General features: G+C 43.8%; 1 protein-coding gene across 2 annotated transcripts in view; it reads left to right on the forward strand.

Annotated features, from left to right (window-relative positions):
- Nucleotides 1-13317, forward strand: part of cwc22 (CWC22 spliceosome associated protein homolog) — a 48518-nt gene extending 35201 nt beyond the window's left edge. For both annotated transcript variants that reach the window (XM_024389608.2, XM_024389609.2), the window contains exons 16-21: nucleotides 8485-8562; nucleotides 8859-9011; nucleotides 9388-9515; nucleotides 9658-9759; nucleotides 10266-10447; nucleotides 12126-13317. In XM_024389608.2, coding sequence (XP_024245376.1) covers nucleotides 8485-8562; nucleotides 8859-9011; nucleotides 9388-9515; nucleotides 9658-9759; nucleotides 10266-10447; nucleotides 12126-12874 — 1392 coding nt within the window. In that variant the 3' untranslated portion in view covers nucleotides 12875-13317. The remainder of the gene's footprint in view (nucleotides 1-8484; nucleotides 8563-8858; nucleotides 9012-9387; nucleotides 9516-9657; nucleotides 9760-10265; nucleotides 10448-12125) is intronic.
- Nucleotides 13318-16560: the final 3243 nt, after the last annotated feature.

Here is a 16560-nt window from a genome sequence, read left to right on the forward strand (position 1 = left end):
GCCTTACCCAGAAAGATGTAATCGCTGCCAAAGGTGATTCTAACATGAATTGACTCAAGGTATTAAATACTTATCTAATCTAGATGTACTGTATTAGTGTTTTATATTCAATCATTTTGTGTAGATCGTGAACTAAAAATGACAAATCCATTTTAATCCCACTTTGTAACACAACATAATTTGGAAAGTCAATGTGTGAATAATTTCTGAAGGCATTGTATCTATTTTACCCAGTGGATTTCTGTTAAGATAATTAGGCTCCTCTGAGGCAAGAAACATTAATAGGAGTTTAGATTTTTCTGATTTCGTATAGTATATCTAATATATTAATGGTGTGGATATCGGAGTGGATAATGTGAACATATTAGGATTATGACACATTCACACAGTTTTATTCATTTATCTAAGGTGTGATATCCCAAATTTGACACCCTAGGCTACATCTTGGGGCTGGATTGGCCTATATGACGCAGTCACACAGCCTATTATTCATTCATTTCTATGAGGTGTGATTGTGTGAACTGTAAAGTAGACTTAATAAAGAAGATGGGCTGTGTGTACGGCTAGCAGCGCTACCACCACTGTCTACTAGTCTGGCAATGTGATTATTGTCCTTGTCAGCAGTGAGAGAGAGAGAACACATCACTGTAAGGGGAGTGAGAGTGAAGAATGAATCAGTCGGTTCCTCTCTCGTTATTCACAGCACATCTGCTTGCCTCCATGACTCACCATGCTAGTTTGGTCTGCTAGAAAAATTAAGATTGATATAGCAGGACAGATCAATCTCAGCCAGTACTTCAGTGATCTTTAATATTAGATTATTTTTTTCACGTTACATTTTACTGGTTCATACCCGTATGGCATGCTTAGCTGCTACCAATAGTAGTAGCTAAGCACACCAATGTTGTTAGTTTACAGTCTTTCAGCTGCAGAGCCTCGGAGATTGTCTAGGGATGGTGTTATACATTATATGCTGTTGTATTAAAGAGTGTAGGAGTTGTTTCATCTTTAGAATCCAGGACAAATGAAAGAATGTACTTTCATTTACTGAACCCGATGTGGATTGAAATATTTATTTCCTATTTTTCAAAGTCAATTCTTGACTTAATATGGGTTAATTCTTTGACAAACCTTTTACTGGAAGTTGTCTCTCTCCTTGGAATTATTTGTTAAGTATTCAGCCTCCTGTGTTGCAGCCGCATGAAGTGAGACCCTCCTGGCAGAGGGAAGCCCATAGAAATATAATTATAAGAACAGGAATGTCCGTCCCATGGTGGCGGGAGATGCATTAGCACAGCAGCGGTCCTTTGGGGAAGGGGGAAGATGGATGGAAGGAACACAGGAAAGGAGAGGGGGAGATGGAAGGGCTTCGTCTGCCCGTGAAGCTATCTATCCAGTGCTAAAAGCATTCAGAGGACATCCTGTTTGTTTGCCTGCTTTCAGGGTTTTACACTAAGTAACGTGACTGTCTATGACATCATATGTGTTGAAGTGGCCCTGGGTGTTCAAGCTAGTCAAGGCAAAGCAAGACTCATATTCGAGACTGCTCTGAAATTATTATTGTTCAATGCTTTTTATTATTCCATATGGAATTCCAGCTGCTGATGGGTAGCGAGCTAGTAGTTCTGTCAGTGTCAATCACATTCCCTGTGCTCCTCAACCTAGGCTAGGTCTCCTCAGCCTGCAGCTTCTAGTCCCTGAGCCAAAGGTTAGAGTTGGGCTCCTCTCTCTCACACACACCAGATGGGAAAGGACAGTACATGCTGTAAGGAAAGAGAATGTCACTCAGCCTGCCTGTATAGCCCCAACCTGCACCCCCCTCCTGAACACAATAGGCACTGACGACCGCAGAGAGATGGCATGACATTATGTCCTGAGACGGCTGCTACACTACAGCCACAGAGACCCCAGGTGCTGCCGGAGGAATGGTGTAGGGTGTGGGCCTAATGCTGCTGGAAACCCCACACTTCCTTTACTGCCCAGCCTAAAGTAATACCATTGTCATACCAGGGTACTATACCCACCCAGCTCGTAGGTATTGATGTCTTTCCCTGTCCATAGACTGCTTTCATGGTAAGGAAAAAGCATGTAATCATAGAACTACACTACATGACAAAAACTATGTGGACACCGGCTCGTCGAACATCTCATTCCAAAATCACGGGAATTAATATGGAGTTGGTCCCCCTTTGCTGCTATAGCAGCCTCCACTTGTCTGGGAAGGTTTTCCACTAGATAGTGTGGTGGGGACTTGCTGCCATTCAGTCATGAGCGTTAGTGAGGTTGGGCACTGATGTTGTGCGTTTAGCTCTGGCTTGCAGTCGGCATTCCAATTCATCCCAAAGGTGTTCGATGGGGTTGAGGTCAGGGCTCTGTACAGGCCAGTCTAGTTCTTCCACACCAATCTCAACAAACCATTTCTGTATGGACCTCGCTTTGGGCACGGGGGCATTGTCATGCTGAAACAGGAAAGGCCTTCCCCAAACTGCCTAGCCCGAACCATGAAAAACAGCCCCAGACCATTATTTGTCCTCCACAAAACTTTACAGTTGGCACCATGCATTTGGGCAGGTAGCGTTCTCCTGGCATCCGCCAAACCCAGATTCGTACGTCGGACTGCCAGATGGGGAAGCGGGATTCATGCACTCCAGAGAATGCGTTTCCACTGCTCCAGAGTCCAATGGTGGCGAGCTTTACACCACTCCAGCCGTCGCTTAGCATTGCGCCTGGTGATATTAGGCTTGTGTGGCTGCTCGGCCATGGAAACCCATTTCATGAAGCTCCCGACAAACAGTTATTGGGCTGACATTGCTTCCAGAGGCAGTTTGGAACTCGGGAGGTAGTGTTGCAACCGAGGACAGACGATTCTATGTACTTCAGCACTTGGCGGTCCCGTTCTGTAAGCTGGTGTGGCCTACCACTTTGTGGCTAAGCCATTGTTGCTCCTAGACGTTTCCACTTCACAATAACAGCACTTACAGTTGACCGGGGTAACTTTAGCAGGGCAGTCATTTTACAAACTGAGTTGTTGGAAAGGTGGCATCCTATGACGGTGCATCGTTGAAAGTCACTGAGCTCTTCAGTAAGCCCATTCTACTGCCAATGTTTGTCTATGGAGATTGCATGTCTGTGCTCGACAGTGTGGCTGAAATAGCCTAATCCACTAATTTGAAGTGGTGTCCACATAGTTTTGAATATATATAGTGTATTTCTATATGGTTCTATATCTATGCATGTAATCCTCACACTTCCTATGGAGCCTAGAGTAGCAGAATAATACCAGAGTAATACTCACCCAGATATACGGACTCAGGTAGTGTCAGCGACATGGGTTTCTGCACCCACAGCCAGGTGGACAGGGGTACACACAGAGATCCTATAATTCACATATATTCTATAGGCTTTGTAATTCTGAGTACACAGGCATTTAGAGATTTCCATGGACTGACAGCCAAATGGATAGGATAAGAACTGAGACCTGGAGATTTCCTTCCCTGCCTGCTAGGATCCTGAGGAACAGGCTCTTCTCTAGAGCTCATGGTCTGCTCAATATTCCAGCTGTGATGGATAGACACATTAGGAAAGCTAATGACTGAATCAGTAACAGTCGCCCGATTCTTCACAACCACTGCACATCAGACCACAACCCTGTTCTTTTCTCAGAACTCACTGGACACACACAGGAACACTGCCTATGTTTTTAAATGAGATCAAATGAAAAGGAAAACTCTATTAAAAACTCTAGGAAAACTCTATTAAAACAGGAAGGGAAATTATTATCTTCTGTGAGCGGCCTGTCTCTCTCTGTCTCAAATCTATCCCCTTGGTCTTTACCTGAACCTTAATTTACAATTGAAGTCGGAAGTTTACATACACTTATGTTGGAGTCATTAAAACTAGTTTTTCAACCACTCCACAAATTTCTTGTTAACAAACTATAGTTTTGGCAAGTCGGTTAGGACATCTACTTTGTGCATGACACAAGTAATTTTTCCAACAATTGTTTGCAGACAGATTATTTCACTTATAATTCACTGTATCATTATTCCAGTGGGTCAGAAGTTTACATACGCTAAGTTGACTGCCTTTTAAACAGATTGGAAAATTCCAGAAAATTATGTCATGGCTTTAGAAGCTTCTGAGTCAATTGGAGGTGGACCTGTGGATGCATTTCAACCCACTACCTTCAAACTCAGTGCCTCTTTGCTTGACATCATGGGAAAATCAAAAGAAATCAGCCAAGACCTCAGAAAGAATATTGTAGACCTCCACAAGTCTGGTTCATCCTTGGGAGCAATTTCCAAACGCCTGAAGGTACCACGTTCATCTGTACAAACAATAGTACACAAGTATAAACAGCATGGGACCACGAGGCCGACATACCGCTCAGGAAGGAGACTCGTTCTGTCTCCAAGAGATGAACGTACTTTGGTGCGAAAAGTGCAAATCAATCCCAGAACAACAGCAAAGGACCTTGTGAAGATGCTGGAGGAAACAGGTACAGAAGTAAATATATCCACAGTAAAACTAGTCCTATATTGACATAACTTGAAAGGCCGCTCAGCAAGGAAGAAGCCAGACTACGGTTTGCAACTGCACATGGTGGCAAAGACCGTACTTTTTGGAGAAATGTCTTCTGGTCTAATGACCATGGTTATGTTTGGAGGAAAAGGGAGAGGCTTGCATGCCGAAGAACACCATCCCAACCGTGAAGCACAGGGGTGGCAGCATCATGTTGTGGGAGTGCTTTGCCGCAGGAGGGTCTGGTGCACTTCACAAAATAGATTACATCATGAGGATGGAAAATGTTGTGGATATATTGAAGCAACATCTCAGGACATCAGTCAGGAAGTTAAAGCTTGGTCTCAAATGGGTCTTCCAAATGGACAATAACCCCAAGCATTCTTCCAAAGTTGTGGCAAAATGGCTTAAAGACAACAAAGTCAAGGTATTGGAGAGGCCATCACAAAGCCCTGACCTCAATCCTATAGAGAATTTGTGGGCAGAACTGAAACAGCGTGTGTGAGCAAGGAGGCCTACAAACCTGACTGGGCCATAATTCACCCAACTTATTGTGGGAAGCTTGTGGAAACGTTTGACCCAAGTTTAACCATTTAAAGGCAATGCTACCAAAAACGAATTGAGTGTATGTAAACTTCTGACCCACTGGGAATGTGATGAAATAAATCAAAGCTGAAATATATCATTATCTCTACTATTATTCTGACATTTCACATTCTTAAAATAAAGTGGTGATCCTAACTGACCTAAGACAGGGAATGTTTACTAGGATTTAATGTCAGGAATTGTGAAAAACTGTATTAAAATGTACTTGGCTAAGTTGTATGTAAACTTCCAACTTCAACTGTACCTGAACCACTAGTTTTCCAATTGTCATAGATTGCCGCCTTTCCAACAAGTCAGTAAGTCAAATTTTTGGACTGCTAGAGCTGCCCCGGTCAAGTGTGGTTATTGTGAAGTGGAAGCATCTAGGAGCAACAACGGCTCAGCCGCGAAGTGGTAGGCCACACAAGCTCACAGAACAGGACCGCTGAAGCATGTAGCGCGTAAAAATTGTCTGTCCTCACTACCGAGTTCCAAACTGCCTCTGGAAGCAATGTCAGCCCAATAACTGTTCGTCGGGAGCTTCATGAAATTGGTTTCCATGGCTGAGCAGCTGCACACAAACTAGTGAAAACTGTTTTCTGGAGTCATGAATCACACTTCACCATCTGGGTTTGTCGGATCTGGGTTTGGCGGATGCCAGGAGAACGCTACCTGCCCGACTGCATAGTGCCAAATGTCACAGTTTGGGCTAGGCTCCTTAGTTAGGATATCTTAACGTGACAGCATAAAATTACATTCTAGACAATTCTGTGCTTCCGAGTTTGTGGCAACAGTTTGGGAAAAGCCCTTTCCTTTCCTGTTGAAATGATAACCGCAAGACGCATACAATGACAATGCCCCCGTGCCCAAACAAGGTCCATATAGAAATGGTTTGTCGAGATTGTTGTGGAACAACTTGACTGGCCTGCACAAAGCCCTGACCTCAACCCCATCAAACACCTTTGGGATTAATTGGAACGCCAACTGCAAGCCAGGCCTTATCGCCCAACATCAGTGCCCGACCTCGCCAATGCTCTTGTGACTGAATGGCAGCATGTCCCTGCAGCAATGTTCCAACATCTAGTGGAAAGCTTTCCCAGACGAGTGGAGACTGTTATAGCAGCAAAGGGGCGACCAACTCCATATTCATGCCTATGATTTTGGAATGGGATGTTCGACGAGCACGGGGGACATGCTTTTGGTAATGTAGTGGATTTGGTTGAGAATGAGGATGCATCCCAAATGGCACCCTATTCCTTATGGAGAGCACTACTTTAGTCTCTGGTCAAAAGCAGTGTGCTATTAGGGAATAGGGTGCCATTTGGGCGGTGCCCTGAGTATCCTCAGGATGGAGAGGGTTCTGAGATGAGATGGGGGACAGACAGCGGTCTCATTGCATTCCCATCGTGTTGCGATGCCAGGCAGAGAATCAGGCACACTGTGTGAACATCACACTTTCCAATCTCAGTATCGCACAACATAACACAGCCTCCTGCTGCTGTCTGCTGAGACAGTTACCAGACAGACATGCCTCTCAATAACGAACCATACAGCTTCTAGCCTCAGTCATAACCATCATTATTTTGATAACTGTGCTGAGATGATAAATGAGTTGTCCAGTCTGTCAGCTAGCTAGGCTACATGCTGAGAACTTTCTCTCACACCTTTACTTTCTCAATGAATTTAAATGTGTTCACACATGAGTCATTCAGGTTTTAGCCCACATGATAAGTTAAATGCTAGGAAGCACAAGTTTTTCCTCACCAATGTAACTCAGTATAGTCAAAGATTTAGTCATTTAGTTGTAGTCTCAATCTGGTTACCTATAAGTACAATATAGTTATGTTTCTAGGTTATTACATATTTATTAACTTGATTCCGGAATACTTCTAAACTCCCCACAATGCACTATTTGTCAGCGTCATGAAGGATCTACTCTACTCTGGCTACCAAGTTCATATGCTGGCTCGGTAGCTAGCTCAAGCTGGTTTACGATAGCCACACCTCATGCTATTCATAGATTTTGTGTTCTGTGTTTTCCAGTGGTAACCCTTTAGTAGGGCAGACTCTGGTGCTTTTGGGGAGTTTTGTAACTTTTTCTACCATGGCTTAGTGCTAGCTGACGGACATCTGTAATCTATCCAATTTGGATTTCAGCCCGGTTAAGCGCCCGCCTCCCCCTCGTTTTGGTAGCTAACTCGGCCTGGACTCATTTAAACGTGTGTTACCTTTTGGCTGGGCCCCAGCCGTCCATCTGTAAGTCTCTACTCTCTCTTTTCTTTTAATCTGCGGTTATGTTTTAGTTGTGTTGTGTTATATTCTAGCTGGTCTCCAGTAGTTGGGCTTTAGCTTGCCGACCTACACCGTGGTGGTTGGCTAGGTTAATAGCTAGTTGGCTAAAGAGCTAATGTGAGCTGGCTAACTTGCTGGCTAAGATAACTGCATATACCTAACATTTTTTGATAACTGGTTAGATTGTGTTATATATTTCCAAAACTTTGATTTACTTTGATGTAGCTGTAAGATAGGCATTGATAGCAACTGGCCGACTCAGTGCTAAAGTAACATTAGCAGGCTGGTAGGGCTAATGTTAGCAGGCTAGTTGGCTAGCAACCTTGCAAGTAGATTTGTAACAAGTATTTACTTCTAACTTACTTGAACATTTTATTGAAACCAGCAGTCATGAGTGCAAACAATTTGCTTTAATTTTAAGTTATACATGGAAGTTATATCTGTTGGAATTTACAGTATAAGGAATCGGCTGGCTTGCTGGGTCCTCCATATTACATCACACCCTGGAAAAACATTTTCTGCATGACTTCGGCATTCTTTGGTATGATTCCAAGGAATCATTCAGATTTTACATGAGCAAATAGTCCAATTTGTATTGATTTTTCCTCCCTCCATATCACAAACATGATTCTCCTATCTCTCCTCACCATCAGTGTAATTTGGTGCCAGCCCCTGCCAGGTCATGGCCTGTCCAGGACGTTCATTTGAAGATTGATCACACCACAGCCTATGGTTGCCCAAGGCTGGCCTCCTCAATGAAAATATAGTCTTTTGAAATCAATAGTTTGCTTGGCTGGGATATTGGTTGGAGGATGATAGGACACCGAATGGTTATGTCCAAAATGGCACCCTGTTCCCTATGTAATGCACTACCTTTCACCTGGGCCACGTCAAAGTAGTATACTATGTAGAGAATAGGGTCCCATTTAGGACCGGCTTCTCGCTGGCTGCAGGTGGATGTAACAGATGGGTCTTTTTATATCCCCCATAGGTGCAGTCCTTCCTGGCTTGGCCAAGTCTCAGCATCCCCTCTGTGTCCATGTTCCAGTGATTAAAGCTATTTTTGTGTCTGCCTTCTCCCAACAGAAAGAGCTGTGCAACATGATTCTAGACTGCTGTGCCCAACAGAGGACCTACGAGAAGTTCTTTGGTCTTCTAGCAGGGGTAAGAAGACCAAATAATATCTATTTATATATTTTCTTTAATTTAAATATAACCAAAATATATATTTCATAATTTTCCTTTATCCCTGAGACAATTTTCATTAACTTATGTTGCATGCTGAAAGTTGGAATTTCATCACCCTTGAAATTACATTTGTTGATAAGCCTTGTAGTTTACTACAGTGCACTTCATTCATTTGGCTTTTTACAGGAATTTGTCTCGCATTCAAGAGCACTGCGTTAAGGCCAACTATATTCTACTCTCAACTAACATTGTGAACTCTGTTCATTTCTCAGAGGTTTTGTCTGCTGAAGAAGGACTATATGGAGAGTTTTGAGGCCATCTTCATGGAGCAGTATGAAACCATCCACCGCCTAGAGACCAATAAACTGAGAAACGTTGCCAGGATGTTTGCTCATCTCCTTTACACTGACTCTGTCCCGTGGAGTGTATGTATTGTAGCTCTCTAGGGTTGCATCTCAAATGGCACCCTATTCTCTATATAGTGCACCTCCTTTGACTGTGCCCTATGGGCCCTGGTTGAAATTAGTGCACTACATGGGGATTAGGGGGCCATTTTGGCCACAGTAACTCAACATCTCTAACCTAAAACCTTGTGCTGACTCTGCCATTACTACGCACATGGGTTCGTGACATAATGCATCCTTTATTTTAATATCAGAATGTATTACAGCATCAATATGGCTTTAAATCTTATTGATCGATTCATCTAACGCTGGGAATTAAGGCAACGTAGTTGGTGGTGAGTTCCCTTCAACAGCTACTAATCTAGTTACACTGCGTGTCTGTGTGTTTCTCTCTCAGGTGCTGGAATGTATTAAAGTCAGTGAGGACACCACCACGTCGTCCAGTCGAATCTTCGTCAAGATCTTGTTCCAGGAGCTCTGTGCCTACATGGGTCTGCCCAGGCTCAATGAACGACTCAAGGATATGTACGTCAATCTAGTCTTCTAATATGTCACTTGAGGATGTTGATACTAGTAATCTGGCTCTGCTATTCTCTGAGGGGATAAATTAAGTTGAATCATTTTGATGCATGGGGTTGTCTCATCCGATCTTTTTTGTATCTTCCAGGACGTTGCAGCCCTTCTTCGAGGGTCTCTTCCCTCGTGACAACCCCAGGAACACCCGATTCGCCATAAATTTCTTCACCTCCATTGGCCTGGGTGGGCTTACGTAAGTGTCTCCATTCTAATAATATAATCATAATACGTGCCACTTTCATCCAAAGCAACAGCACAATGAGATTGCATATACGTTTTATGTATGTGTTGGTGATTTGTTAACCCACAACCTTCGCATTGCTGCTGCCTTTACCTGCTGAGCCACACAGGAACACATTGTAATATAGCAGGTTGGGGTATTGCGTCACCATCCTGCTGTGATCTCCTGCCAAATCAAACTTTATTTGTCACATGTGCCGAATACATCAAGTATAGACGTGAAATGCTTACTTACAAGCCCTTAACCAACAGTGCAGTTCAAGAAGAAGAAAATATTTAGACTATTTAGATAGTAGACTAAAATAAAAAGCAATAATAAAAGTAACACAATAACAAGGCTATATACAGGGGGTGTGTCATAATTTATTCTTTCTCGATTTCTCTCTCTCTTGCTCTCTTTCCCCTTTCTCTCTCATTCTCTCTCCTTCTCCCTCGCTCTACCCACTCTCCCACCCATAGGGATGAGCTCCGTGAGCATCTGAAGAACGCCCCCAAGATAATCATGACCCAGAACCAGGACGTGGAGTCATCAGACTCCGACTCGTCCTCTTCCTCCTCTGACTCGTCTTCCTCAGACAGTGACAGCAGCGACAGTGACAGCTCTGACTCCTCCACTGACTCCTCGTCCAGCAACAGCTCAGGTACAGAGTAGCTTTACCACCCTGATAGTCCCTTACTATAGCCTGGTCCCAGATCTGTTTGTTATTTCTACTTTGGTCATTGGTGGCACAAACAGCACTTGGGGACCAGGCCACCCTCACTATGCTTTTTTTATTGATACACTTAGGCGTAGGTAGTTGAAAGGACATCATTGCAATCAACTTACAACCCAGCTCTCTTTTAACCAGCAGTCTGAATATTTTCTTAGACAAATGAAAAGGGCTGGTCCTTTAATAACTGTCTGCCCTCAACCTTCACCTCAACCTAATTCTAATGCCTGTGTTGTGTCCGGGGAGGTGGTGGTGCCTGTACAATTAGTAATTCTGTTTCTATGGTTGTAACCTTCTTTACTTGTCCCTGCTGTGAGGGTGGCCAAGCCTGCTCTGTGTGTGTTTGTGTGTCTCTGTGTGTCCGCCTGCGTCATGAGTCATAGCATGCCTCACCTTGAGGAATGTCAGTGTTGTACTTAGCCCTCTAACTCAGCATGCAAATGATTTTAATTGGCCAGCTCTATTGACATGAAACTTGTCTGTTTTGAATCACATCACTATTTCCCTAGAAAAGGCCTGTCCCCCATGTCACATTATATGGTAATAATATTTGCCATTTAGTGTTGGTTTTTATCCAAAGCAACTTATGGGAGTGTTTAGGCTACATCGTGTTAATCGTGGCATCAGGGACATTAAGATGGCTTTTTGTGTCAGTCCCATGCTGATGAAATGCAACTACTGCCAACCAAGGACCAGTCTGTATTCACTTTTTCAATTTAAGAAAACATTTATATTTCAGGGATACATTTTAAATATCCTATTTAACAAGAGAGCAGCGATTGTCCTGGTGAAACAGCTGTCCTCTACATAATCACTGCTTTCAAATCAATAGCGACAAAATGACCTCTGTTCACTGAAATGTCCAATAGCACTGAAATGTCTAATACCTCTGAGCTTCAGTTGGTTCTCAGTAAATTGTCCTGAACATCAAGCCTGTGTGAGGTCCTAGAGGTGTTTCTCGGCTGTGATGTTGATATGGCTATTTACCATTCAGCCTGTGTGTATATGTATCTCTATGCAAAACATGCACGCAAAGACAGTCCGCCAATCCCGGCAGTGGTCCACACACACACACACACACACACACACACACACAAACCCACGCCTGCAGTCAGTTTTGTACTCTGGCGGTTTAGTGACTGCTTGACTTGTGTGGTGTTGGGTGCCCCCGGCCTGCTCTCTGTAGAGCAGAGTGACATGTTAACATGGCAGAGTAGGGCACTACAGGCACTGGCCAAAAGCACAGTCTGTCATCACCACACATCATCTGCACACAGGCTGCATCCCAAATGGCACCCTATTCCCTAGAAGGCTCTGGTTAAAAGTAGTGCACTATATAGTAAATAGTGTGCCATTTAGGACACACCTAAGCCCCCCTCAAACTCCCATCACATGGCATAGCTCGGACCACTCATATGGAATGGCAAAACTGACTGTGATTTTTACATTTTTTATACACAGCATAGAGAATGTGCCCCTCTATGGGCTGGCAAACTGGCATGTTGTGTGCATGCTTCTGGATGTATTTAGGCTCTTTACCCATGTTTAATAGATTTTGATTCAAAGTCTGGATATATTTAGTTTCTAAGACAAATTTACTGTTTTGCAGATTCTGATTCAAGGCGTAAAAAGAGTAAGGGCCAGAGCAAAAAGAAGAGCGACAAAGACAAGAAGAAAGACAAGACCAAGGACAAGGCTTCTTCCAAAAAGATCTCGCTTCAGAAGTCACCTCTGGAGGAACGGCCCAATAGGAGTCTGAGACACGAGAACCGTCGCCGTGATGACAGCAGTAGCGATGAAGAGGTGGCGGAGCGCGGCGGGGGGAGACCCCGGCCTGAGGACCGCCACAAAGCCTATCGCCACCGTGGCCGAGTAGAAGACGCTCCGCCACCCACACATGAGAGACCCGACCGTTCGGACCGTGGAGGGCACAATAACAAGGAGCTGCCTCGTGGCCGGCCTGGCAGAGACCGAGACTATGAGGACGGGGACAGACAGCCAGAGGCCCGCAGGCACAACAAGGACGATGGGGGGGGAAACGATGGGAAACACCAAGCCCCCCAGGCCGACCGTGACCGAGTCAGACACCGTAGCCCTGAGAAAGAGAAGGAACCAGTGAGCAGTGGAGGCAGGGACAGAGAAAAAGAGAGGTCAAAGTCACGGGAGAGGAGCAGCCGCAAGGAGAAGGACATGGATTCCTCCAGGGACTCGAATAGGAACGGGGTGGAGCGGCAGGCAGAGAGGGCAGAGCGGGCAGACAAGGAGAACAGGGAGAACCGCCATCACTCTGACAGATACAGAGAACCCAGGCGAAACGAGGAACGGAGCAGGAATAGCTCCCCGCGCAGACGGAGATAGCCGGACCAATGAGAAAAGTAGTAGGCTTACTTTCCAATGTCCATACTTACATAATTTGAAGTTGTGTGCTACTGCAGACATTGAAACAGAGCCATAGTAGTTATGATAGTCATGCTGTTCATATGCCAGCTTGAACTCATCCATCTCATTCTGTCATTGTCTGTCTCTCTCAATGTATGCATCTTATGCATAGCCTTTACAATTTTATATTGCCCAATGAAATCTTTCTTAGGAACGGTTCAGCGGTTGTATAGGAACAATAACAGTGCAGAGATCTGTGTTTCTATGATTGTTTCTTTCTCTGGGTGTTATCAATGTAAGACTGGTAAAGTCAAGAAAGCTTGTGAGTTTGTATTTGATGCATCAACCTATTTTGTATTAGTGGCAACCTATTTTTGTGTTGATAAAAAATAAGACAAAACATAAAAAATCATTCAACTGTTCAATTGTACTTGATTTATTACTGAATATGATATAGTATATTGAACATGTTTGCCCTAGGCAACACCAGAGCAACGGATGGCAGAGTGTACTTAAAATCAGCGGGTGCTGTCTAAGCCTAATCTTATTGCCTCTGACTACAGAACACAGGCCGCCAACTTCAGTTCATTAAATTGTTGAATCGCCACCATTTTTGGACACCCAGCACGTGATCGCTAACACACATCAACCCACAAAGGATCAGTTCTGAGCAATTCCAACATTGTTTATGTTAAACACTCTTGTAAGAATGCATTCAATAACCTGTCATCACACAGTTTCAGTACATACAACATGCATACAGTATGAATACATGCTTCTTACATAATTTACATAGATCTTCACATTGTGATCTCCAGATGGATCCAACCTTATTTGACCTTCAACATTTTCCCCAAGGGCGTACATACCAAAATGCATTACACAGGGTTCCAGGAAAACTGGGTCAATATTGGGATGGAAGACGTAACGTAGTATATCTAAATCGGGGACACTCCAAATAGTATGTTACATTTCGTATAGTATGTATTTATTTGTGGATGTCCATCCATTTTGTATGATATGTTAGGAATTTAGAAAAACGCATGAATTTTTACGAATTCCAATTTGTTATTGATAACGTTAGCTAGGTTATGGGAAGGGTTAGCTAACATGCTAAGAAGTTGCAAAGTAGCTTAGAAAGTAGTAAGTTGTTGCAAATTCGCTAAAATTGTTTGAGTTTTGAATACGCAAACTTTCGGTTAATAGAGGTTCCCGTTATACACCTACCCATCCACCTCGACCAACCACCCTACTTTCATTTTTGTTTAAAGTACACATGTCTTATGTAACCACACCAAACGTGACATATGCTAGTTTTGAGTGTCCCAATTTTATGTTTACTATGTTTCATCTAGTCTAGGAGACCAGGTTGGGAACTCTGGCAAATCGCGGTGTATTCATTACGCCGGTTCTGTTGCAAAACTTAGTAAATAGAAGCCGGTCTCCCGAGTTGCGAAGTGATCTAAGGCACTGCATCGCGGTGGGAGCTGTGCCACTAGAGATCCTGGTTGACCGGGAGAACAATGGGGCGCCGCACAATTGGCCCAGGGTCGTCCGGGTTAGGGGAGGGTTTAGCTGGTAGGGATGTTCTTGTCCCATCGCGCACTAGCGACTCCTGTGACAGGCCGGGCGCAATGCACGCTGGCATGGTCGCCAGGTGCACAGTGTTTCCTCCGACTCATTGGTGCGGTTGGCTTCCGGGTAAGCAGGCATTGTGTCAAGAAGCAGTGTGGCTTGGCTGGGTTGTGTTTCGGAGGATGCACGGCTCTCGACCTTCGCCTCTTCCATACGGGAGTTGAAGCAATGGGACAAAACTGTAACTACCAATCGGATACCACGAAATTGGGTAGAAAGGTTGTTTTTTTTTATTTGAAAAAAGCTGATTCAAGCTTTGCTTTATGATGCAACTGAACATTTGAAGCACAATATAAATAATACAATCAGCATACAGAGCATTCGGAAAGTATTCAGACCCCTTGACTTTTTCCACATTTTGTTACGTTAAAGCCTTATTCTAAAATTGATTAAATAAAAAATGTTACTTATCAATCTACCCAACACCCCATAATGACAAAGCGAAAGTGATTCTTTTTTATTTTTTTGCAAATGTATTAAAAAAATAAAACTTATTTACATAAGTATTAAGACCCTTTGTTATGAGACTCGAAATTGAGCTCAGGTGCATTCTGTTTCTGTTGATCATCCTTGATGTTTCTACAACTTGATTGGATTCCACCTGTGGTAAATTCAATTGATTGGACATGATTTGGAAAGGCACAATTAACAGTGCATGTCAGAGCAAAAACCAAGCTATGAGGTTGAAGGAACTGTCCTTAGAGCGCCTAGACAGGATTGTGTCAAAGCACATATCTGGGGAAGGGTACCAAAAAATGTCTGCTGCATTGAAGGTTCCCAAGAACACAATGGCCTCCATCGTTCTTAAATGGAATAAGTTTGGAACCACCAAGATTCTTCCTATAGCTGGCAGCCTGTCCAATCTATGCAATCGGGGAAGAAGGGCCTTGGTCAGGGAGGTGACAACAGGGAGAAGGACAACTATCTCTGCAGCACTCCACCAATCAGGCCAGACAGAAGCCACTCCTCTGTAAAAGGCACATGACAGCCCGCTTTGCACTTTCCAAAAAGTACCTTAAGGACTCTCAGACCATGAGAAACAAGATTCTCTGGTCTGATGAAACCAAGATTGAACTCTTTGGCCTGAATGCCAAGTGTTTGTCTGGAGGAAACCTGGGACCATCTTTTTTTTTAGTGGCAGGGATTGGTAGACTAGTCAGGATCGAGGGACAGATGAACGGAGTAGAGAGAGCTCCTTGATGAAACCTACTCCAGACCACTCAGGACCTCAGACTAGGGCAAAGGTTCACCTTCCAACAGGACAACGACCCTAAGCACACAGCCAGGATAAGGTAGGAATGGGTTTGGGACATGTCTCTGAATGTCCTTGAGTGGCCCAGCCATAGCCCGGACTTGAACCCGATCAAACATCTCTGGAGAGACCTGAAAATTACTGTGGTGCTCCCCATCCAACCTGAAGAGAAGAATGGGACAAACTCCCCAAATACAGGTGTGGCAAAGTACTGAGTTAAGGGTCTGCATGTGATATTTCAGAGGGTTTTGTATTTTTTCCTGCTCAGTGTTTTCCTTTTCAACTATTGGATTCCAAGAGAAGAGTACTGGTTCATTTCAACTGTCATACAAATGGTTGAGAATTCTTAGAGAACAATGAAGGGAGGAATATAATGCCTGGTAGATTCTCAATGGGTTATCTAGAAGGAGTCCTTGGCACTTTCTCAGTTAATCTTTCCTCGATTTCCTTGCATCCATCCTCCTCGCTGCCTCAGAATGCATTGGATAAGAAGGTCTGATGGGAGAGACCTTCTCCTCCAGTAAGGTTTTGAAGGGAGCAAGGAGATGGGAGTCAAGGAATGGTGGAAATACCAATTGAGGTAGAGCCAAGCTTTTCCATTACCAGTTGCCCTGGGATGAGACTGCTCAACTCAGATAAACAGAACAGTCTCTTAACCCTTCAGAATATGTAAGTATTTACAGTGTGTCCTAAAGAATATATGTGATAACCTATATTCAATAGTTATATGATATATAATCTTTACTGCCAGTCTCACAGCACAGAGAGTAGATATATA

Source organism: Oncorhynchus tshawytscha, linkage group LG26 (genome assembly GCF_018296145.1).
Source record: "Oncorhynchus tshawytscha isolate Ot180627B linkage group LG26, Otsh_v2.0, whole genome shotgun sequence".
Classification (NCBI taxonomy): domain Eukaryota; kingdom Metazoa; phylum Chordata; class Actinopteri; order Salmoniformes; family Salmonidae; genus Oncorhynchus; species Oncorhynchus tshawytscha.